We start from the raw sequence: 26,357 nt of genomic DNA, 5'->3' as shown, positions 1-26,357 counted from the left end.
AAGACTGAAACTAATGAGTTGTTGTAAACACTGACACTCTGACTGCTTTACCAGTAAGAGTGAAGATGCCGACTAGCAGGTTAATCTCGCGTCCGGCCAGTAGTGTTATCTCCATTCCATCTCCTGAGCACTTCTTTTCTGCCTTCCTGGAGCGCATGGATGCCCAGATGCCCGTGCCCAAGATCAACAGATAGAACCCCGCCATCACCACCAGACCCGGCACATTGAGAGCCATCCTCAACTATTTCTGTGTGCGTTTCCTGTAGGAAGACAGAATAAAGAAACATGAAGATTTGAGTTGCTAGCTAGAAAAAGAAGAGCTTGTTTAAATCACTATAACACACAGCTCAAAATGCACAAACAAAATCATATTACAATACATATTCTATTTCATTTTTGTGTAAAAAGTATTTGCAGGACTGCAGGGCAAGAGGGGCGGGGGAGGCAAGTTTGCACAAATCCAAGTGTCATCTAAGATGATTCTGACAAACAAAAGGTACATTCATCATGAGCAGAAAGCTATCAAGCGCAAATAATAAACAATAATGAATAGAAGACAGTAGCTTGTATTCAAATCAATGCACAGAGGAGGGTGAGTGAGGTGGAAAAGGAACTCTGTATGTCTTCTTAAAGAAAGACAGTGAATAAAGAAGAGGCTGCAGTGGGGAAAAAAAGAAAAGAAAGGAGCAGCATCGCAGATGACCTGGCTCTGCTTGCTTGGCAGATGGGGTGAGGAGAAGAGGTTGAGTGGAGGAGGAAGAAAAAATAAGCCAAAGGATTGAGGGATGGAAGGGATGAAGAGTCGGAGAGGCGTAAGGGGTCTCACCATAATACTTGGCAGCACTGACAAAGATGGCGGACAGATGTTGTCCCCCGTCCTCAGTGGTTGGGTGGCCCGGGTTTTGACCCCAAACATCGTGAATTGAACAGAGCCACGTTAGTGTGTACACATGTTCGTGTATGTGTGTGTGTGTGTGTGTGTGTGTGCGGTTACTGTAACTGTGCAGTGGACAGATGGTTTTATAAAAAAAGGATTCAAAGATGAGACGAGTCTTTGCGTCCATAAAAAAAGCGTTAATCTCAAACTGGTTTGCACCTACTTGCACCCACTTCTCTGCACATTGACATGGCTGATGTTGACTATACACTGTATCAACTGTGTTGATGCAGTCCAGGAAAAGTGAAGGACTCGAGACAAGTTTTCTATCTAAAATATCGCAGTAAGGCAGTTTCTTAGAAAAACATTTTCTTTATTATAAACAGAAACCCATTATCACAGCCATCATTTTCATGGTGACAAACAAGATATGTCCCCTGCCGATTGTAGTGAAAAAAGCATTGTTATATAAAAAGCTTTGGCCCAAATCATAAAACTTTGCAGGAAAGAATGTATAACCACTTGTGGGAATAGGGAGAGAGAAAAAAGGAGATGTTTGTGAAAGGAATGGATTGAAAATACAGGTGAGAGGCAAATGTATGCGTGTGTGTTATCTATCTGACGGAATGGACGTAATAGGTGAGGGAGTGAGGGGTGAGGGTGGCTCTAAAAGTCAACAAAAGCCTGAAAACCAAACTCACGTGGTCCATGTGTTTTTTCTGTATTCTGTAGCCCACTGTATGTGTGTTGTTGCACACTGTTGCAACCTCTCAACATATTCTCATACAACGGTTTGTATGATATCTTACAAAATTATACAAATGTCAACCACGACCGTTTCCTAACCTAACTTCCTGTGAAAGCCGAAGTTTATTTTGAAAGGACACTATGCATGTAACGAGTGTATATTGACACACCGTCCCTGGTCCTTCCAAAAGTTATGCAAGAGGGGTACCCCGTGCGTTGGTCTCCGATGCCGAGGGGCACTGACCAACGGGCGAGTTGGGAGTGAGAATATGTTGAAAAAAGAGGTTGATGTGAGAAGCGATACTAAACCATACAGTTAATGTGCTTTATGACTAAAATAATGAGCTAAACCGAGCATTACCGTATTGGGCAATAGTTGTCAAGGTTTGTTACTCAGAGTGACCCATTTGACATTAACAGTATACAGCATGTAGTCATTTGATTCATTGATAAGGTAAAGAGTTGATTTGTGAAGCTTTACATCAATGAATTTCACTTTGTAATTGCCTTACTCCTCATGCTTTACTGTATGCTCACTTCTTTTCAGCTTGGCAGGATTTTTACAGTCCAGACTATTTTAGTGAGAACCCTCTCCACTTTGTAACAGCATGCAAGATATTTCACAGAGCAGGGAGAGGCCTGGATTCCTTCTATAGGGATATACACAACCTATTTTGGAGTCGAAAAGAATGTCCCATTATATTATCCCCTCCTTCACTACACACACATAAACATACACTTTCCTCGCCCTCTTCTTTCAATGTGATGAATGTGAACTACATAACGATCCCATCGCTCTCACTTCACATCATATTCATGACTTTATGGTCCGTACCAGAGCATGAACCAAGTAGACATGGTTCAGAGGTCTGTGTCATTCATTTGCATTTAAAATGTGGTATTCCTATGCTAGAGAGAAGCAATGGCAAATTACAAAGGTCTATTTCTAAGGCCCTGTTCAGACCTGCTAATAACATGTGTCCTGAGTGATCCGATAACAAGTGGACAGCTCTAAGTACAGGTGTGAACGCACTCAAGACACATTGAGGACGCATTGAGATCCGATCGCTCAGACCACATTCAAAAGTGGTCTGGGCACACATTCTTTTAGCAGTGTGTAGTGAATGTGTCCTGGGCCACATTAAGGACCGCCTACTCTACTGACGTCCCGCTGGGATCCACGGGATCCACTGGATCACTGAGTTCCTCAGGTGAACAGACAGGCCGACGCGAGTGCTTGTCTGCCTCGCGGCATGGAAACGGCTTCTGTGCTCTATTGTGTCCTGTCGGTAAAACTGTATTTTATTACCTCCGCCAAGGCCGACCTCCTAGGAAGGAGGTTCTGGTTCCACCGGTGTTGGTTTGTTGGTTTGTTTGTTTGTTTGTTTGTTTGTTTATTTGTTTGTTGGTTTGTTGGTTTGTTGGTTTGTTTGTTGGTTTGTTGGTTTGTTGGTCCGTCCGTTAGCAGGATTGCTCCAAAAGTCTGTGATGCATTTGAATGACATTTTTTGGAGGGGTGGAGTGTGGCACAATGAACAATCCATTAGATTTCGGTGGTGATCTGGATCATGATCTGGATTCAGGAATTTTTTTAAGCATTACGATCAGCCAGAACATTAAGACCTCTGGGAATAACACATGCTCAGGGTAGCTGATGACACGTTGATGACGCATGACCCCGCCTTCTTCCTTCAGAGAGAGAGAGCGGGGGGTGGGGAGTGGGGGGGGGGGGGGGACAACTGTAGATTCAGCGTTTTTTAACATTAAACTCGGTGAAATTCCAGTTTAGTTGGACCAGAGCACACTTGGTGATTGTTGGAAAGAGTAACGGCGACGGTTTAGGTGAGTTTTAGTTTGTTTCTGTCCAGTTTGAATGAAGTGTTTTACGATGCTCCGCTACGTACAGCTGATCTCAACATAAACATAAATACACGTGAATGATGGTGCAAGCTGAACGTGGGGGGGGGGTGGGGTGGGGAAGGTTCTGTGCTCTCCGAGTGCCATTCTAGTTAAATATATGTTATCTATAGGCCACATATCTACAGATTTTGTATTGTCATACTGTCGGTGATGTGTCTGAGTTTTTGCTCTGGTGCTCTGCAGACACCCGCCCGCTCACTCTCATCCCCGGCTCTCTGAAGCCTTTTCCAGGGAACGGCGGTAGACAATAACGTTATATTTTGATGTTAATAAAATGTACCCGAATTCACGACTATGTAGGATATTATTACTGACAATCCCGTAATATTACGTTGCAACGTCTGCTGTGTAGCCTTGTGTTCACTACATGTTTATTTGCATATAGAGCGGGGAAGTGAGATCGGATCACAAGTGGTCACTCAAGACAAGACGCATATGGAGACGCATTCTAATGCCAGGTGTGAACAGACGGACTTAAACCCGTCCACTTGTGATCCGATCACTGAAGACTATCTTCTCACTGCACTTTGAGGTTTCCCCTCTGATGCGGACAACAGATGTCAGCAAATGCACAAGTTTTGGAGCAAAAAGGTGTGATGATTCAGTCAAGCAAATGCTATTTCTATGCTTTATTTCTTCCTAAATCTTCTCCAGTACGATCAGAATGATAATAATTAAACTTTCTTTAGTTCAAGTCAAAGCTCCACTTCCTAAAGTGTCTTAAAAGATGGCTTGAGAAGATGCCGGAGAATAAACTTGAGTCAAAAGTTACAAGTCAGGGCTCACGTGGCCAAATAAAACAAGTTTTTAGGCCAAACTATAAATCATCTGAAGGTATTATAATCTGTTACCAGAAAAACTAAAGATAAGGGTGTAACACAAGAAGCTAGAAACAGTAGTTGGTAGAAAAAGCATAAAAAATCCTCAGTCTGCGAAGCATTCTGTTTGACTTGCACAAACATGGACACATACGCACAGCAACAGGGTTTTGATATTGATATATAATGATATATCAATATCAATATATGTCAAGCACACACACAAAACAACTTCAGCAGCCCCTTTCACATTAAGAGCTGTTCAATCACTTTAACGTACTAGTGTCAAGCCACTGTACTGTACATGTTGCTTTTACAATTTGCTTACTCAGCACCTGGTAGCTTTCCATAACTCTTCCTACACGCTCAAGGGTGAATACAGTGCAGGCACATTAATGTAACAGAGACAGCACGCACAAGGGTAGGGCCTATACTTTTCTAAATATATATACACATTTGTATTTAATTTGCATCTTGGGCCGACAACAGTGCAATCATTTTCACAATGAATTATAATTTCTTGAGGCAATGTCTATTTACCATAATGTCTAAGTGTGGAAGAAACTTACATTTTTGGTCATTGGGTGCAAACAAAAAGAAAAAAAATCCCCATCATGTATTTTGTTTTGGGGATGATCCACATTTTTCAATCACAACAGTTTTTGTTATTTCTTCACTGTTCCTCATTCTATGAGAAATGTAAAGTTTTTGTTCTAAACCATGGAAATAACTTGGTAAAACGTAGATGCTTTAAGACATTTAAGTTTTTGGACCCCGTTGGTGTATAAAGCAGTCTCCACTTAAGCAAATATCACCCGAGTTTAAAGAATTTTTTAGAAAGGCCTAAGTCTGTACGGGGAGTTCTCTGGGACAAACTGGGACGTCTGGTCACCGGCTGCGGCTGCGGCTAGCGCTGTGAGCTAGCCTCACGGCTACGGTAGCTACGGCAGTAGCTCGGGCAAAGCAGCATTTTCTCTCTATCTCTCTAATAGTTTAGCCTTCTGCGTGAGCTCAACATGGATGTATAAAGAGAATGTAGCACTCCACTGCAGAGCAGACATGACAGCTACAGTTAGCAGAGGGCCAGACTATTAGCAACACTTTCTCTCCATCTCTGAAACGCTTCCCTGATTTTGCGGATTGCTAGAGCCTCGAAGCACAGTACGTTATCTCAAAGGAATTTACAGGCCCACGAGTTAGCAAAGAAAACAGGAGGGTAGTTCTCATAGAATCGCCACTACATTACGGCATCAGGATCACAATGATGATCGGGATAATGTTTGAAATGAATGACAAGTACTCGTACAGGTTACTGTATGATGCGTGTGCATGTGCCCGTGCTTGTCTGGTGGGAAGGGCTTAGGACAGAGAGGAGAGCTGCAGGATGAGGGCCGTATTTTCAAATTCTGCCATTTCTTTTACCTTTCCAGAAAACTTCCTACCCAGGGGTACCACCTGAATTACAATATGCTGAAAAGTTATTATGGACTTTTTGCCCAATAACACCAAAAATAATCTGCCTCCCCAGCTTTAACAGTAGATATACTGCAGGTTTGACTTCGCACATTGATATTTGAAGGTTTTTTGCCGGAGATTAAATATAACCTTTGACTGAGAGAAAGCAGGTAAGCGACAGGATTGATTTCCTCTGTGATGAGAGTATCTTTAGTCATGAGTGCTCTCTCTGTCTAAATATTCCATGTGGTATTCTCTTTCATACAGGTGCAGAAGTGCGTCTTGGCATGAGCGCAGCTATACACTCTTTCTATGAATACCCCCCCACACAAACATCTCCTCCTCTCCCTGCCTCTCAGTACTTTTCCGTTCACCAACTCTTCTGACAACTGTGTGCTTGTCGCCTCCCTCTTCTCCTTCTCCACCCCTTGCAATTTGGCGATGTGGAGAGTGTTTATGGACGATATCGTGTGCTATTAACAGGTAACACCGACCTGAGTGTTAATGGCAAATTTCACTACAAGTCTACATGCACATTCACACAGGCTATAAGGCTACAAGACTTCAAGTGGATTTAAAGCACCAGTGAAATGTGACCTTGCTACGCTCCAGACACAAACAAGAAAGGGAGAAGAAAAAAGTGAGAGCAAGAAAGTGAGAGGAAGAAAGTGAGAGAAAGAAAGTGAGAGGGCCAACAAAGAGATCATGAAACAAAACTGGCAGCTACCTCCCTTCTTCTCCTCTCTTAATATGGACAAGCTGACTCTTACGTCCCGCAACAGTTCGGAGGTTAGTTCTCTGGAACAGATCCAGCCTTGATTTAGAAGGTTTCTTGAAATCATCTACCGATTAAGCAGAACAACAACCAAGACAACTGCAAAGAAGAGTCAGCAGTCACCATAAACAGCCCATTGAATTACTGCTAACTAACTACCAACTAATAAGAGTTTGAAATATTGGCTGTTAAAGTTAGATTTAAAGTCTCTCTCACTCACGTACGTGTCTATACCTGCAGTATCTGTACATTTAAAACTATGCCAGAATGTTACATGTTGCTGTATACGGCCAGTGGACATTAACATGGTTTCTGATTGATTCTTGCTTTAGATGTCACAAGATGTGGATTAGACACAGACGATACAACACAGTCTCACAGCAGTTTGTGAAATAGTAAATAGTAAAATTTAATCTATTTGATTCATGTGCATAGACACAAATTTCCCTTTGTTTTTGCTCAGAACGACTTTCAACAACGTAATTTTCTTGTGTTTTCCTACGAATGTCCAGCAACACGTGACGCACGTGTCAATTTCCGCTTCAGTCTTTTTAAAATAAAACTACTTAGTTAGGTTTAGGAAAAGATCGACTTGGTTAGGCTTAGGCCACAAACTACTTTGTTAGGAAAAGATTGCGGTTTGAGATTAAATAACACCAGAAGTGGCGTAACGTAAGTACAGAAGTTACGTGACAAAAATTACTTAGGTAGCTTTAGGAATAGATCGCAGTTTGGATTAAAATAACTATGGTAATGGCGTAACTTAATTACGGATGTTATGTGAAAAAAAACTACTTAGGTTTAAGAAAAGATCGTGGTTTGGGTTAAAATAACTGTGGATGTGCTGTAATTTACGGGACATGAACTCCAGTCTCCTGGGCGAAAGTCCTGTGTTTTATGACTCACCCATTCACCCTAACATCTCCCTATGTGTTGTTCGCCACTCTCTATACCTCCCTGTTCACAATTATGTGGATTACATACGAATTGATTTTGTGCTGACCATCACGAATAAAATGTGAAATTCGTGTTTATGTACATGAATCAATAATAAAAATCTTGTGACTATTTCACGAACTGCTGTGCAACGGTGCTGGAAGAGCACCAAAGATGGACGTTCACTATCTCTGACAAAGTCACTCACAGGACACAGAGGCAGGTGCAACAAAAGGATCTGTCAAAAGTACATGTTGGCGGCATCGAAGGCAAAGCAGGACAAATTAATGCTAATCTCTTAGCCTCAGAGGGAGCCGCTCACTTTGTTAGTTCACTCGAGGCGAGGTAATGAATCAGCCCTCTGGGATGAGGACTTGGATTACGAGTGACGATTGATGAGAGGAGAGAATACGTGGTGACAGTGAGGAAGTCAGGCAAAAAGAGTTTTTATTCCATATAGTGAAATACCGCCGTGAAAAGAAAAAGGAAATTAAGAACCGACAAATTACATTTTTTTTTTAAAAACTTGCATCAAGTAACTTACAAGATAAATGACAACAATTGCTCACTGCATGCTATACAGCCACTCTGGAAAATCATTTAGTTATTTAAGCAAAAAAAAACAACAGATTTTTTAATTAGTTTTTCAACAAACTATTTCTTCAAAACAAGTTATAATCATTATAATGTAACTGAAAGATATTTTCATCAGTCAGTCTGACCATTGTCTCAGCCTCCGTTACTTCTCGGACCAAGTGCAGCGGAAAATTACAGCTTATCAACCATCAAACCATTGATAGAGAATACAGAAAACAAAGATAGGCAGCTGCGGTCACAAAATACGAGCAAGAAGAGCCTATTTGGCTCCAGAGCAGTGCCCCTCAGGGCTATTTCTAGGACAGGCATGCACTCTCACTTGGTGTGTCCTAACTTGACCAAGCTTTCTCAAAGAAAAACACTCACACATACTGTACATGCACACACACACACACACACACACACACACACACACACACAAACACACACTAGATAAAAACACGTACGCTAAGTCAAAAAGATGTAGATAAGGTAAACAACACTCGAGGAAAAAAAACGGAGCACAGGAGCATATTGAATGGTTGGATACATACCTAGGATTAACAGTACGTGTCAGTTCTTAGTGATGATGTGAAGAGGGAACAGAGGCTCCTCTCACAGAACAGAGAACAGGCCAGGTGATAAACTCAGTCCAGGAGGAGAAAGATTCCTGCGACACTCATCCACAGTATTGGGGAGTGGAAAACTTTGCCAAGAGATGGAAGGCAACACAAAAAGTTAACAAGTGCTCTTCAATCTCTTACACTTCAGAAAACAAAAAGGCTATTTCAAAACTATTTCTCTTTTCAAAAAAGAGTTTTTAACAAAGTGCTCTGCAGTGAAGAGGGAGAAGAGTCAGAGTTGATGTTCACAGCCCATGAGGTCAACAAGGAAGGACGGAACTCTCTAGAATCAGCAATCAGCCCTCCCCTGGTTTTAAACCTCTCGAGGTGGGAGGGTCAGACGGGATACAAAGGAGAAAGCTGCCACCACTGCCACCTGATTGGTGACTGCATCAGTGCTCTTGTGTGCAGCCAATTAGCTGTGTCCAGAATGCAGGGCAGATCCAGCCCCTGTTTAGCTTTGGTCCACATGAGAATGACTTTGGCTTTACGGGGGGGGGGGGGTCACTTGCACCTCCAGCAGCTCATGATCACCTCATTAACAACTCCCTTCTCTGTTCAACTCTGCCTCTCTGTAACTAAAGCATCTCTCATTCTTTTTTCCTCTCTTTAAAGCTGCAGTAGGCAGGTTGGAGCAACTGTGATCAAAAAAAGTTATTTTTATAAAACGGTCACTATATCCTGACAGTATGAGACATATAATCTGAAAAAAAATCATGTGCCTCTGTGTCTTCCAGTGCTCCTAATGGCATCTGCAAGATTAGACAGATGGGAGGAAACCAACCAATCAGAGCCGAGCTGGAGCCTTGCCGTTTTTGAGCAGCTGTCAATCGCTGATCAACTCCGATCAAACGGTCAAACTAGGCAGCGCTGATCAAATATAAATCAATATTCTGTTACTGTAATGCCTATTTCTCGCATAAAACGTTTTCAGAATCATCTTGTAGTGTACTGTTTAGCTGTAAAATGAGAACGTTTGTGACCCGGCGACCATGTTGAGATCAGCTGAGGAAATACCAAGCACCACCCAACAGCCGGAGCAGACTTTCTCATTTCACAGCTAAACAGTACACTACAAGATGATTCTGAGAACATCTCAGGAGAGAAATAGGCATTACAGTAACAGAATATTGATTCATATTTGATCAGCGCTGCCTAGTTTGACCGTTTGATCGGAGTTCGCAAGTGATTGACAGCTGCCTCCGTTGAATGAACAGCCAATAGGAACGCTCTCCCTCTGAAATGACCTGTGATTGGTCAAAGTCACGGGCTAGATGTTCTAAAGCCTGAAAACAGAGCCATGAGGAGGAGCAGAAGTCTAGTTTTCTCTCAGAACACTTGAATTACAATATGCTGAAAGGTTATTATGGGATTGTTGCCCAATGATGCCAAAAACACTGCAGCTTTAATGTCCCTATTCACCATCTTCAAACGGTCAGCTTCTCATCAAGGCTCTTTCTCTATTTCTACCTATTCTAAAACTAAAATCAGAAATTACTCACTGCGCCTCTCTATCTCTCACCTACCTGCTGTGTTTCACAGTGACTGTACAGCCAGTGGGATAGATGCCATCTGGTTCCTCACACACCCGCAATACATGGAGAAAAACATCTCCTTCTCCAGGCTGTCCCAGTTTTTTTTCCTTCAGTTGCATTAGAGTGTTCTCATGTGTGAGTGTGGGCACACACAACTGCCTCCTTGACCAGGACTTTCACAAAGCTTTGCTTGTTCTGTCCATAAAGTTTAGTGTATCAAGCCTTTGGGAAGAACCAGACAGAAAGCATGGGGCAGCAGTAGTTGCAGTGAAGAAATAGGCATGAGTTTGGTCAAAAATAGACCTAATAATAAAAGTGCTCATGTTTGCAGAGGAGCTCCCTTCTTGATATATAATAATTAGAGCTGTCAATAAAAATGTTTTTATCTGTTCTAAATGTACCTTAAAGGGAGATTTGTCAAGTATTTAATACTCTTATCAATGGGAGTGGACAAATATGCTGCTTTATGCAAATGTATTAATATATTTCTCTTTAAATCAATTAACAACACAAAACAATGACAGATATTGTCCAGAAACCCTCACAGGTACTGCAGTTAGCATAAAACAATATGCTCAAATCATAACATGGCAAACTGCAGCCCAACAGGCAACAACAGCTGTCAGTGTGTCAGTATGCTGACTTGACTATGACTTGCCCCAAACTGCATGTGATTATCATAAAGTGGGCATGTCTGTAAAGGGGAGACTCGTGGGTACCCATAGAACCCAAGGGACCCCTCTGAAAATGGCCATGCCATTTTTCCTCGCCAAAATTTAGTGTAAGTTTGGAATGTTATTGAACCTCCTCCCTAACAAGCCAGTATGACATGGTTGGTACCGATGGATTCCTTAGGTTTTTTAGTTTCCTATGATATCAGTATCTTCACTTAAACTGAGACCACTACAACATAAAAATCTCAAGTTGCGTTAATGCGTTAAAGTAATTAGTGGCGTTGAAACAAATTTGTGTAATTGCGAATTTGTGTTATCGCGTTAACTTTGACAGCACTAAAAGTTATAGAATTTTGGACATGAGTATATCAAAATCTGTCTTGATTTACAGACCACTGTAAAGGAGTCTTTATATGGTCCAGGTGAAGCCAAATGTTAGCTGTTTGTCACACACTGTCTCACAGCCAATCATTTTCAGACAGTTTTCACATATTCTCAGACTAGTGGGGGAACACTAAACCATGTCACATTCAACAAACCTGACATATGTGTGAATTCTTGCCTCCTAACAGCGAAAGAAGAGAGCAACATTCTCAGGGCAACTCATCATCCAGCAGCCAGCCTTCAAAATAAACAAAATAAAATGTACAAACCATCCTAATATGAATACATTGTTGTTAAATTGACAACTGTGCCAATAGAACTAACAAAAACATGCTGGTAAAGATCATGAGTTCTTCTTCATTGAGGATATAAAAACATAACCACTTTCACCCTACCTCAGTTACAGATATCTAGCAGCTTGATTTGAGTTTTTGCTCTCCTTTCCTCAGCTTGAAACAACAAAGAGATCAGCTGTGCAGAGCTGAGGCAATGCTGCCCCTGCCCCTCTTCCTGCACCAAGAAAACCTCAGAAACTGTGTACGCATGCAAATTCTATATTATTAATCAGTCCTCTTCTACACTCTGGTGTTTCATCATCCATTTTGAGATATCATTGAGGCAGAAAGGCATTTACTATGTGCATGATGACAGGTATGATTGTGGATTAAAGGGGAACTATGCCCATTTTCAAAATTCATACATATTATTCCTATGGTCTAAGACAGTCCAATAAGTAGTATTTAACATGAACAGCTCTCTCCCAAATCCAAAAACTAGAGCGCTAAAATTCAAACTTCAGATGTCATAGGTTTATAAAGTGTGGAGCTGCTCCATAGACAATGAATCGGGAGAGATGTTTTATTTAGATGACACTGAGAGCACCCTGGGGAAGGTCCTGAGTATATGGGGACATTTTCTGTTTCACAACTGACAACACTTCAATAGAATAAAGCTCATTTGAGTATAAAAAGTAAACAAACATTCTGTGGGTCCACAAAGTCAGTCTCCATTCAGAACATTCATTGTCTGTGGAGCAGCTCCACACTTTATACCCTATGACATCACAAGTTTGAGACTTACTTCTCTGGTTTCTGGCTTTGGGCTTGATTGGCGCAGGTGTCTCCTGAAGCTGCAGACAGACACTGGGATGCCAAAAGACTCAAGCCAAATAAGTAAAAACCGTAGAGTAGGGGTCTCCAACCTTTTTTCCTCTGAGAGCTACTTCGACAAAATGAAAATGGCCGGGAGCTCCTCATATTTTATATAATTAATAACATTTATTCACATTGCTCAGCTCCATCCAAACCACCTGAATAAGCTTCTTTTGTGTTAACATTTAGAAAATTTTGATATCCAACACTCACATTTTGACATCATCAATATCTTAAATTCAGCAGCATGTGCATGTTATTTTTTTGTATGCATTTCTTTATATTTTCAATGTATCAAGCTCACACTATTAAATTCACATCAGATTAATTTCATAGAAAACAAAGCTATGTTGTTACTTATTTTCTGTCTGTCACTGTATCACATCACTTCCCTTCACTCCCTTCATCATCTGTAGTTCACATGCATGTATTACATGCATTCAGTCTTTTTAACAGTCAGTGAGATGACTGGCACTGCATGGAGTCAACAAGAGAGGTGTCTGCTGGAGTGGATCAACTTAGGTTCACTCTTATGGAGTCATTTAAATGTTCGTCAGTCTTGTTCTGAACTTAGATTTCATGACATTCATGTCAGAAAAAGCTGCTTCACAATGGTATGTAGTTATGTATATGTAATTGTAAGTAATAGTAATAATCCACAATTAAAACCTGGTATTATATTAATTCATGGAGCTCTCCAAGTCACTGCATGTTCTACAACACTGCCCGGCACATATTTCAGAATAAAAGCCTCCTGTTAACAAACGAATGAATTCTGTCCACAGAAAAAACGCTTAAGGGCTTTTATTTTGAAATTAAAGCAGGAAGTGTTGATTTAAAAATAAGTCTTTACTCATCTTCATCTCTGTAACATATTCTACAGATAGACATCGAAACTGTAGTACTGTTGATGGTATGATGTCAATATACAGTCAATGGATCACTTTCACTGTCTGTTGTTGCTGTGAACAGAGTGGCGCGCGTCAAAAAAAGGTGAGACCTCGAATCTCTAGAAGAGACACGCGTGAGACGCACGTGGCAACTCTAACCTGTTAACATGGACGCTAAAATAGAAAACAACAGGTAACGCAGCGGCCACGCGCTCCTGACGTTCCCAGTGTGGACGAGGCTTTATGAAATTTGTTTACATATTCTTTGAACCTTTGACGAGCGACTCAGAAATGGGTCGCAAGCTACTGGTCACTTGTGAGCAACTTGTTGGAGACCCCCGCCGTAGACTGTATATAGGAAGTGAACTTAGTCATCGTGAAGTCTCCCATTGGTTTATGGACTGTCGTTTTGAAGCCTTGAGGACGGAATTTTGGCTGTCGCCATCTTGGATTTTGGAACCATAAGTGACACAAGAGTAAATAGACTTGCATTTATAGCACCTTTCTAGTCTTTTGACCACTCAAAGCTCTTTAGTCTTTACTCTTTGTCAGCATTCACCCATTCACACACACATTCATACACTGATGGCAGAGGCTGCCATGCAAGGTGCCACCTGCCCATCAGGATTTAATCTAAATGCTCATTCAACCACCGATGGCACAGCCTTCGGGAGCCATCTGGGGTTCAGGATCTTGCCCAAGGACACTTTGACATGCGGACTGGCGGAGCACCACTGATCTTCTGATTAGTGGATAACCTGTTCTATCTCCTGAGCCACATCCACCCCAAGACGGTGGAGCTAAGTACCACCAAACGCTGAATAAGACATTTTTCGGCGACCAAAATGTTACAATTAACTTTCATGAACTGAAAACACACGGTGAAAGGGTAAAAGTTATAGACGAAAAACACAGACAACTCCCAGACCGGACAACATTGTGGTAGCCATGCCCTAAAGCATCCCCGGTCTATTTGACTCTAAATGGGACCATCATTTACTAAATGAACATCATGCTGTATTGAAGAAGACTTGAAACTAGAGATTGAGAACATAAACTCATGTTGGCTATTAGAAAGAATGCAAGGTTAAGGCACTTCTGCATTGGCTTCACTTCTCAGACCCGGATGTTGTGAAGGAATTCCCCTCAGGGAGTCGTCACCTTCATGCGTGTTGGTTTATCTTCTAAGCAGCTGCAAGCTCAGAGTAAATCATAAACAAATACAAGTAAGTTTAAAGCATAATCAGTATCAATTTATTCCGAAGATATACTCATCAAAGTTGCACAGAGTTATTACAGAAGTTCTGGATTCATCAATGTGTCCCTGGTACCATGCAACACGGTTGTCAGTTCGCAGAGAATGAACCCCGATCTCTGCTATACATTTAACTTTATACACAGCAGGCTCACCCTGGGGGAGGGGTCAGGCTTTTAGCAGAACCAATACTTTTCCATCCTATGTCTGACTCCATCTTTTACAACCTTGGGTCTGCACGAACATCCTGTCCCTTCCCCCTTCCGGTTTTACCCCCAATGCCCTTTTGACCTTGCAACTGCTCTTTGTACAGGCCCACTCAACATTCCATCACGAGATAATCCAGGTGATCATTCTTGCCCCGTCTTACATTAGTCAATTATCTGTAGACAGTCTAAGCCTAGTATTTAACACTAAACTCGCTAAACTCACAACATAATTAAGTTTGTTACACAACAACAGTTTTATCATGATATATTTCCAACAGTTGCCACCTGGTAAAAACATCTTTGTGGGTGTCAATTTTAAACATTCTGACGTCATAGCAGGTGTTTTTTTGATCAGGAAGGGTGGCTCCAGTCCAGCCATTACAGTTCCAGCATGCACAAGTTGTGCAATGGTACGTGCTGTGAGGGATGCACTGGGAAGGAAAATAAGCTCACTCTGGCCATGTTTGTTCCCTTTTCTCTTTTCCTGTCCCAGCATTTGCTGTATAACACAAAATGATTCCTGATTGCACTGTATATTGCGGCAACAAGTTTGATTCATGCCAAACTTTGGTGATTTGACACTGTCTTTGGTTCGATTCGGTTTCTGTCTGTCTGGAAACTGCTGCGTGTACCATTCTGCTGTTTGTTTGTTTTTACTGCATCTAATCACTAGTAATTGAAACCAGAGTGACAAGTAATAAAATCCAGAGCAATACCAGAGTTTCACTTTCATGTCAGAGTGTGGATCATGATTACATCATTTCTAATATTTTGTTTTTACTGACAGCTATACTGTAGACAAACCTGCATACTTGACAGAGAGGAGTATGCCACAACATACAGTTACTGCAAACAGTGACAACAGCATTACACCTCCAACTTAATTTAAGCACTGCACTAACATACCAATGAGGTCACTCAGTGTAGTTTGTTGGTAATCAAGAATAAAATCCATAGCTAATTACAGTGAGCTCCTGCAGATACTAGTCTTTTATTGACAGAACAAATCTGCCCGTAGACCGCATTCAATTGGGCTCAGCATCACAGCAACAATGTGAAATAATCTGCAGGTATACTGTTACGTGTCCTTCTCTGTGTTTCCCTGATCACCTGGCACCAGCATAATCTTCTGATAGAATACTAATAAGTCAATCATCATTTAATCTCCATAGCAGTAGAACTCGAAACCACAACAAAAACACAATGAGTGGCCTTATGAATGCCATTCTGGCAACCTAACACAGATATTTGCTACTTCTATTACAGCTAGCATCGCATAACTGCCGATTCTGACACAGGGGGTATTGTTGTTATGGCAATTACAGTAGAGGGGAAAACTGAGCTCAATGGTACAATGTGTATTAGAAAACTCAGATAAGATAGATCAATTTAATGATATAACAAAGTCTGTATAACTAAACAGTAGAAAGCTATGAGAGGTACTATTTAATTATGGATTATTATAATTCCTGCATTGTAATAATAATGATAATAATAATAATAGACAATTATCTATTCATTAGAATAAATGAATGCCAATATTAGATTCAATGTAGAGTAAATCAAAACTACAACTAAACAACAAGACAAGAGACAATACACAATAGACTAACTAACTAAAACAACCAAAAGCAAGTGTATCAGCTATGTTAGCGGATCTGTGAGGCTGTACCAAAGAACGTATATTGATAAGAAGTAAAAGTCAATTGGTCTTTCCATTGCAACATCAGTAAAACGCCAGTAAAATGTACGCCTACAAAGTGTCATACAAAAGTAAGTAGTAGTACTATTGTCATATTTAATGTCTCTACCGAAATGGCCTGTGTTGGACAGTAAAAATATTATAAATATACTATTATACAATTTACTTATTTATTTATGAAACTATTTTGCCCGGCCGCTTCCCAGAGGAGCATAAAGTGAGTGATGGACATAAATTTTGAGAGCAATCTCAAACTTTTTCATGTCAAAAAATGGATGTCCAATAGACCTCAGACCTAAGAGGTTGTATCCTGTGCTTTTACCCTGCATGTTACTGAATAGCCTAAAACTACATTAAATTCTGTTGATGTCAAGCTACTAGCACTACTAGCTACTGGCCGATAGCCGGTTGTTTGGGAACAGAGACGTTAATACATCCACCACGGTACAGGCTTACAGCATACAGCGCATCTATCTAGTGGATAATAAAAGTGATGAATTTCAGAGACTATGTCCATTATTACAGCTGCATACAGCTAGCAGGAAGCTGGATATGTAACCGGATATGTCGTACAAGCTTGCAGGGCAGTGCAGTCCCGTGGGTCTGATGACCGTTCATTATGCCGAAGAAAATAACTCTGGATTCGGCTATTAGTGAATTTTACAAATTTTACGACATAATGACTTAAATGACGGCTATTTAATTGTTCATACTGGGAAATTGATTTACCTCAAAAAAAAAATGATCCTCTGATTTACAGACGTCCCTTTATACATCAATGGACTCATTGTTGTTTCCAATCCAAAATAGCGGCAGTGCTGTTGTCAAAAAAGGACCAGTTTCTTCTCTTTACTTCTATACTCTTTGGCTGTACTTAGGCACAGTGGAGCTTTGAGCTAAATGCTAACATCAGCATGCTAACAAGCTGATGTTTAGCAGGTATACTGTAATGTTTACCTTGTTCATGATTGTAGTTTAGCGTGTTAGCATCTCAGTGTTTGCTAATTTGCACTAAAGACAGTCACAATATCAGACAATACGTCAACAATAAGTCAAGACAAAGCTATGTGATCACAATGCCACTGCAACATTAATTCAGCATTAATGTACATTGTGTACATGTACATTAATGTACACACAACACACACACACACACACACACACACACACACAAACACTTAACCACATCCTTGATGTCTTGTAAACCACTCAAGCAAAAGTAAATTTAGATTTGTCCAGCCTTCCTAACAACAAAGTTAGTCAAAAATTGGCAATGACTTGTTGTGAAGTAAATGCAATGGAACGGGGGAGGGAGAATGCGACATCTAGTGGCTGAATGTTATTAATGTTATCAATAGCACCTAATTTCATTTGGGCTGAATTAAGAAAAAAAAATCTTTTCTTTCTGTTCTTTTGATTTATTGATTGCTGTCAGGATATAATGAGAATTTCAACAAATAAAACGGAAATATTTCTAACATACATTACCTACCCTAGCTTTAAGTCATATTAAAATAACACACACTATAAAAATACAATGTTTGCTTGCCTTAATTAACATGCAATTTTTCTTCACTCTGAATATATTTGCTATTACTCTGGTATGTCACATTCATACAGCAATGTCAAGTTTATACTTAAATAAATACCTTTAATCAGATAAATTCATATTAATAATAGTGGTTATTTCTAGAAAAGAAAATCAGCTCATGCTAGGCCGGACGTGTAATACCCCACTTGGCACTGTTAAATAACCGTTAGAAAAGCGTTACTACTACAGCCCTTTTGCTAGGAGTTGTAATACCCTCTACCGCTTATTTTTTATAAACCGAGAACTTACAAGACGATTGCCCTGAGAGTGTCAGAAACTGAGGCTTTTTGCCGGCAAACGGCGCATTCATTAATCGGCTGCCTATAACACTCAAGGATCAATATCACAGCAGCTAGCGAGCCCGTAGCTCTTGAAAGAAGCGGCTAGTTCTCACTGTCCACGTCCTGTTGCTATCGTAACACCCCGACTCGAACTCCTCTCGGCTATTAGCCGGCTCCGTTCTCGACTTGGAGTAAACTCTGCACGTAACGCCAGAGAGAAGACGGAGAAGAAGGGGAGGAGGAGAAGCCTGGCCCCTTATTTGATTATTGACCGACCTCTGTTGGATATTTTTAGAACGAACAATCAAACATAGAGTTACGTCGTTTAACCTTGTTTCATTGGTAAGTACAACAGGTACTTTATATGGTGCTTTAGTAGGCAGATCAACGATGCAGGTTTTTACCAGTAACCCACTTGGCAAAGACGACAAAGAAGGATGCACAAGGATGACTGATTTCTCAGTGGTGAAGCCATTTATGGTAACAGAACCATCTAATACCACCGTTTGGCCTGTTGGGATGAGTTGAGGATCCTTGTCACGCATTGTGACCAGCCACCGTCTATTGGTAGCCTGAGCTTAAGGATCTTCAGTACTGTCTTAGAGCCATTTGATGTTGGTGGCTGCATGTCAAGAGTGGCATCAAGATATGTTTCATATAATACATCAAGTGTATTGGGACCAATTAGGACCAGAGACTGAGAAGCTGCCCGCAAATCTGGAACTACCAGTGCGAGCATTGGCCCTTCAGCTTCAAACCCAAGGAACTCTTTGGGAAATACAACGCTCATCTCAATGTATCCCAAATAGGGTACAGATTGGCCATTGGCTCCTTCAACTTCTAGTAACTCAAAGAGTGGTTTAATCTGTTGTGCTCACAGACACTGTTGGTAGAACGAATGAGGAACAGTGGTGAATTGGGAGCCCGTATCTGATAAGAAACTGACATAGTCTCCTTCTATCTTCACCTGTGCGGTACTTTTTGTCCCTATCAAACGTGTTTGACCCGTTGCAGTTCCCGTCTGTCCCTCAACAGGAACTGACTTCAGTTTAAAGTAGCTGTACCACTGTTCTGGCTCTCCCATAACTGCTGTTGCACTCTCAGTTCCTTCCTCTTTGCTGCTACTAGGGCAGGTTTTGGATCAGATTCACAGGTGGCAACAATGTGACCGTCCTCCCCACAACGAAAACAGTACCACGGCTTTGGCTTGGTAGTGACAGTGTCATGTGGGGACGGTTCAGGTGCTGTTCTTGACTGGTCAGGTTTTTTAGTTTCAGATTTCTTTGTTTGCTCTTTCCTAGGAGCTGTATCTTTTCTTAGTTTCATTAGGGCTGTTAACTGACTTTTCAAATCTGCAACTTTCTTTTTCAGTTCATTAATACCACTTGCATCAGATTCCACCTTTGTTTCATCGGTTTCACAATCACCATGTACATGAGACACGGCTTTCTGCCTTGTGACACTGAGATGCCATTCCATTCTAGTATTTTTAGCTTCTTGTCGATCTTCTGCCGCGCGTAAGAGCAGCAGCAGGTTGGCGAATGAAGGGGGAGTTTGTTTTTTGAGCTCCAGCTGAAGGTCAGCAAATAAGGCATTGTCCCAACAGCCTGTGCAAAATTGTTTGAGGAGATGCTTGTCAACCTCTTGAGGTGACATGCCACCTCTGCGCACAGTGAGATTCAGCACCACTTGGAGACGGTGCAGGTAGGTGGAGGGCTTTTCTCCCGGATCTTGTAATGTGTTCATGAATCGCACAAAGAGTTCCTCACCATCCTCAACTGTGCCAAAGGCAGAATCTAACAACTGCAGATAGGCTTTCGGTGGAGCTTCAGGACCGAGATGTCTGATGACATCAAAAGCTGAACAAGAAGGCTTTCAAGAATCTTACGGGTTTTCTCGAGGTCAGAGACAGAAGTGTCTTTCATCATGATTTCAACATGGAAACGCCAAGTGTCAAAATCAGCTTCACTGTATGGTCTAGGAGTCTTCCCAGAGAAAGCTCTCAGTCTCAAAGAGGAATGTGCATGAGTGGCTTTGTCTTCACTTTAACTATGTGCTCTACCACTATTTTCTGTACTTCAGGTGGGTTGAGTTCAGTGGAACTGAGAGCTAGAGGTGTCTTGGGTCTAGGGCAGTGAGCTGCCAAGTTCTGGCCCCCGGTAGAAAGGCTATATTTAGTCTAAGAAGAAACGTTAAGCAAGGGCTGGAACGGAACAGCCTTTTGACTGGGTCCTTCAGCTTCTTCAGAGTCATGTGCATGTTGAGGAGCACCAAGGGGTTCGCTGAGCTCAGTGGCGCCGATGGATTTCTCTATTTTTGACATTACATCCCTAAGCACATCCTCAAAATCGTTCCCACTTAGCTTGGCTAGCCCCTTCAGTTCACTCAGGTAAGTGTCTGTAACACTGCCCCCTACCTTATGTGTGTACACATCCGCTAAGGCTCGAACACAGTATGTAACATCAGGATCATCAGGCAGTGCGTAGGTATAGGGCAACAGGGGCTCTAATGCCTGCAGCAAGGTTCCTGCATTAAACTCCACTATAACGTTTTTGTTAAACTCTGATGCATCATCTTTTACAGCGAAGATCCCACTTATTGAGCCGTATTGCTTTAAAAAGTCGAAAACCTCCTCATCTTTTTCAGTCTCAGTTAAACCACTCTCTGCATTTGGGACCTTAACACCCAATTTATCAACAATATCCATCTTACAGTTGTAGCCCTGGCTAAAATTCATTTAGATATCAGAATGCAAATAGTTTTAAAAAATAAACAAGGCTAAATGTTTTAAAAAGCTGGTTAAAATGTATAAATATGGTTTAAAAACAAAAAGAGTTCAAAGTTCATATTTTATGCAAATGAGCATAGTCTGTTTGTTTTGTACATGATCCAACACGTGTAATCAGCCTTACAGTCTAACTTGATTAGCAGCATAGAGGTCAATCATTGTTTTTCTTTGTTTTCATTGCTATGTCCTAAAGCAAACAGCCAATCAAAGTCAAGTTTCAGGTAGAGGGGTGGGGCTTAGCGTAAGCTGCAGGTCACAGTGTTTTGGAGTGAAGCAGACGCCAGTTGTCACGGTCAAGTGAACATTGAGATTGTACGCTTCCGAGAGGCATAACGTTCATAACTTCGGGGTTGACGACCAGTTATCCTATGGTTTGGACTTGTGTGACCTTCAGGAGGAGACGGACATTTGGACTGTGAGAGAGAGGAAAACTCTCTTGGACCACTGTTAGAGAGCTGCTTTTCCCTGCTGCCGCTGCTGCCGCTGCTGCCGCCGCCACCGCCGCCGCCGCCGCCGCTGCTGGCTTTGGACCGGCAAGCTGGTGCTCGTCTATGCTCTGCCGGCCCCCTATTCCCCTCATCCACTCACCTACCCCCCTGCATGTTCCATGGAGTCGTGAGTACTGAAATTGCACGTGCCTTTTATTTTATTGCTTGTGTTTACAAGTGAAACGGCCAATACAGTTTTTAGGCCTCAATGCTCCCCAGCCACGACGGGCCTGCAACATTTTATTTTGTTTCATTGTGGTTTGATTAAGTGTGTGTGTGTGTGAGCGTGGGCCCACAGTGAATTGATGATGTCTATATGTCAATGCTGATAAACACTAATATTTAATTTTGCTTATTAATATTGGGTTGGTATTTTTATTTTAATTAGTGAATTGAATTCATTGCTACTTTATTATTTTATTTGCACCTTTGTTAATAAATACCCACAGCTTGGGAGTTTTGTATTTAAAGCATACTCGTGGTGTAGTTCATCTTATATATTTCAGGTTTTGTTGAACTATTTACAAAAGGTCAATTGAATTAATATACCAGATTAAAAACCTAGTTGGATACATGCTTTTATTGTATTTCTTTAATCTTATTGGAGGCACCGCCATTAATTTTGAAAAACTTTATGAGCTTTAGTAACTTTAAGGATGGGACAAGCTTCAGAAGAATTTAGGATCGTCGGGAGGCAAGAGGATGAGTGACAACAGTGAAACAGAGACACAGACACAGCTATAAATTTTGACTGCATGTAAACCAGGTAATAACCAGGTGGGAATCAAGGTAGGTTCAAGTTATAATGCAAATCCAACTACAACATTCAATTACAAATTACCAGTAAGAAAAATAAAAAACAGTGCGCACAAAAATAAAGAAAATAATAAAGACCTGTGTATTGTCAAAGTCTTTACAAGAGTCACAGTTCTCACTCCCACTCCGGTGTGGGACCGATATGAATAGAGGTATGTATGTAGTCCAGGGCTGTATTTGTGTGTACGGTTCAATCCTACCACACTTGATGAAGGTGGGAAATACGTGAATGTTCTTCAGTCACAGCCCGCTGGCTGAAGGCAACAGGTTCATTATCTTGTGGGCTGGGCTCGCCATCCAGTACTGGAAAAGGGTTTCTCTGGAATCTCTACTCTGAAATCTCCTCTGAAGTCTCGGGCAGTCATAAAAGATGACCCCACTGAAAAACTTGACCTATAAATAAGGTCAGAATAAAATTACATTCATGCTAATTCCATGAGCATTTCTGATCATAGGATAAAGCTGATGTAATCAACATAGTACTCCAATTCACAATTACTGTTGTACAACATACAGGAAGCAAGTCACTTCAATTTCACATTTCAAAATGATATTGTTTTAGAAATAACCACCAAAATAATTCCAGAGAGCTAATACCTTTAGTACAACTCAACTGTAGTGTTAGTTAAGGTGCATAATTGAAAAACACAAATAGCAACTCAATTATAGTCAATGTACTACACTCTTGTGAGCTGCACAGACACTAGTGGTAACTGTCAGGTACTAGTGCTAACTGTCAGATACTAGTGCTAACAGTGACATCAACTAGCAACTATACCCCAGTCAGCAGTTAAACTGCAGCAATTTACTCAAATAATCCAAACAAATACATAAAAAGCAACATAAAACAGTCATGTTCAATATATCAACACGGCAGAACATGTCCACTACACCTCAGCAGTATTCTTTAACCCATGACAGATCGAGTTTTATAAACTACTAACACTTTTGGCCTAACCAAATGGGATCTACATGGCATTAGTTTAACATAGCAAAAACTAGCATCACGGTTAGCGGACTTCAAGCTACATGTCAACAGTTTGCTTGACTCACCAGCGCTATGAATTCAAGTGCACTTCTCTCTCTGGTTTTATCCACACAGTGACAGAATGGCGTGAGGCCTCAGTCCACCGCTAGGACGAACAAAGCTCTCTCTTTCTCTGATTGGATCCACGCTGTAACAAAATGGCTACGCTCTGTTCAAGGATTCAACCAAGCCTGGTGCTTTGCCCTTTCACCTCAACTAGCATGACCAATCAGTGGACTGTTGGAAGGTGGGCTTAAGCTTTTGATTGGCTCGGGTGAAGGTCAAGTTTGTTTCACTGGCTTTTCACCCAGCTTATCAACAAAACATTTTTTTTTCACATCCAATACACTATCTTAAACAAACACAATATGAGGTTTATTTATTTGTAGTGCAATATTATGATGTTCTAAATATTCAGAGATGTATTCATCTATTTGTTACTGATTATTCATGACAATCTGAATATTAACTCATGTAGATGTATTTATTTATTTATTGCTGATTGATGATTCAACCACTCTGGGCTACACTAGCCTACAGAAAAATTCAACAGATATGGATCTCTCCAGGCATGGAACATCTAAGTCCGGCCCGGGGAGGAAGCTACGCAGACCTAATACCTGATAGTTATGTATGTGTATTATCTATATCAGTAATGTGGCCATAGTGCTGGAGTCGCTGTGCTTACCTCTCGGGGGGCCGAACTGCGCCTCGTGTTGACGTAAAAGTCTTTCTTGGATGCAAAAAGTCTCTTCAGAAGAAAAGTTCAACAACGTCTGACGGTCAAGCGATTATTTTATTTAAAACTTCAGCACAGCAGTCGGTTATTACAATTAAAAGTAAAAACTCAAATTAAAAAGCAAAAGTACTGTAACCTCCTAAATTTTGATTGTTTTAGGTTTTTCTTTTGTCAAAGCAAACGTGTGCTTAGTAGAGAAAAAGCCCTCTACTTTTCCACGTTTCCCTTAACTTAATTTGTCTATTGGCTGGTGCTCAATAGCTGCTGAAAAGAGAGAAAAAATGTTCTACTACAATTTCACAATTTCTTGCCTTCCAAAAGCAAACAACTTTCCACCGATAAGATATCTCGCAAAGTGCGAGATGCCAAAAGGTATTCTTCGCCAAATTGACAAAACCTCCCGGTGCAACAAGATCGTGAGCCCCGAAGTGAAGAAAGTGCTGGGACAGGAAAAGAGAAAAGGGAACAAACATGACTAGAGTGAACTTGTTTTCCTTCCCAGTGCATTCCTCACAGCACGTACCATTGCACAACTAGTGCAAGCTGGAACTGTAATGGCTGGACTGGTGCCACCCTTACAGATTTTTGACCACGTGCCAATCCAAGGCGTTTTTTGTACTTTTCCTACACAGTCACACACAAACAGGAACTCTTCTTGGCACGCAATGTCCACACAAAAGAGACATAAGTGCACACACCTCACATGTGTGAAACACGTGCGAGTGTTAAACACACACTCCTCACATATTTGAAACACGTGTGTCTAACTACGCAGTTACTTTATACTCAACAAATGCACTCCAGGTTGATTAAATGCTTCAAGATGTTTATTGTCACACCAGTTATACAAGTTCAATCGTGTGAAATACTTTTTTGCTGGGAAGCTCCATTAACAAAACAGTAAGTTAAAGGGACTGTTTGTAACTTTCTAAGCGTATAAATGTAGTGGGTCGGCACACATGCGCGCTCTTGCGTACTCGCTCTACCTCTAGACGTGAACGCGCGCTCACTCCACACTGCAGAAGAGTTAGTTTAGCTCTGAGAATATCTAGTGAATGAACAGTGGACGTTTGTGCAGAAATAACTGCTGCAGCTCCTCCAGACCAACAGAGGTTTCCCGTGTCTTGGGAAGTAACGGGGCTCCGCAGAGAGAAACGTTACCGTCTCGTTACCGACCGGTTGCCGGTGTCTTCCTGCTCTCTCCGGCTGCGGGCGGAGGGAGACGAGTTTCTCGCTGGGGAGCCCCGCTGCTGAAGCCAGCGCTGAGGCAGGAGAAGCATACACAGTATCAGCATTGATTCATGGAGAGACCTTCGTCTGGTCAGCTAACATTACTGCCAAGCAGCTGAAATATAGAGTGATATTGTGCTTTTAGCTGACGTGTGTCGCCTCACTGTTTTGAGCGATGCTCGTTCATGTCCATTTAGAGCGAGCACAAGCACGCGCCTGACGCTGACTTTCGTTGATTTCACGGCCACAGGTGTCGCTGTTAAGAAGCATTTCTGAAAGTTACAAATAGTCCCTTTAAGTAGCATAAAATCAAATCAAAATAAAGATGATAGTGTATTTACAATATATAATATAATATACAGTATAATAATAAAGGAAGTACTTGGTATATGGTAAATATAGAAGCACAATATATATGGGAGCAGTAGAGTTTGCATACTATAAAAATACTGCACAGGTATTTTTTATATATATATATATATATTGCACATATTGCATTGATTGAAGTATTGCACTTGTTTATTGCACTTTTTGTGAGGGAGAGAGTGATGCATGATTTATCTGTTTAAGATTCAATTCAAGATTCAAGATGTTTATTGTCACGCCGGTTGTACAGGTACAAACGTGTGAAATACTTTTCGCTAGGAAGCTCCATTAAATAATAAATTATATTACATTTACATTTACATTACAATTACATTTACATTACAATTATAAAAGGAAATACTTTATACAAGGGCATATTAAGAACATATGTATTAACAATATATACAGTATATACAGTATAAGAAATATTTTTGTGTAAGAATGTGTCAAATTAATTATAGATTTAAAAGTCTGATGGCCTGGGGGAAAAAGCTGTTCCTCAGT

The 26,357-nt window shown here is 41.0% G+C and overlaps 1 protein-coding gene across 3 annotated transcripts in view; it reads right to left on the bottom strand.

Annotated features, from left to right (window-relative positions):
* Positions 1–24,764, bottom strand: part of LOC119485093 (high affinity choline transporter 1-like) — a 40,793-nt gene extending 16,029 nt beyond the window's left edge. The window contains exons 1-3 of one of the 3 annotated variants that reach the window (XM_037764386.1): positions 24,207–24,764; positions 22,570–22,884; positions 52–260 (exon numbers count right to left, since the gene is read on the bottom strand). In XM_037764386.1, coding sequence (XP_037620314.1) covers positions 52–235 — 184 coding nt within the window. In that variant the 5' untranslated portion in view covers positions 236–260; positions 22,570–22,884; positions 24,207–24,764. Of the gene's footprint in view, positions 1–51; positions 261–8,658; positions 9,023–22,569; positions 22,885–24,206 lie in introns of those variants that run through there. The other 2 variants (XM_037764385.1, XM_037764387.1) reach the window with 2 other exon arrangements.
* Between the last annotated feature and the right edge of the window lie 1,593 nt (positions 24,765–26,357).

Source organism: Sebastes umbrosus, chromosome 3 (assembly GCF_015220745.1).
Source record: "Sebastes umbrosus isolate fSebUmb1 chromosome 3, fSebUmb1.pri, whole genome shotgun sequence".
Classification (NCBI taxonomy): Eukaryota; Metazoa; Chordata; class Actinopteri; order Perciformes; family Sebastidae; genus Sebastes; species Sebastes umbrosus.
This window is presented reverse-complemented; position numbering and strand designations above follow the sequence as displayed.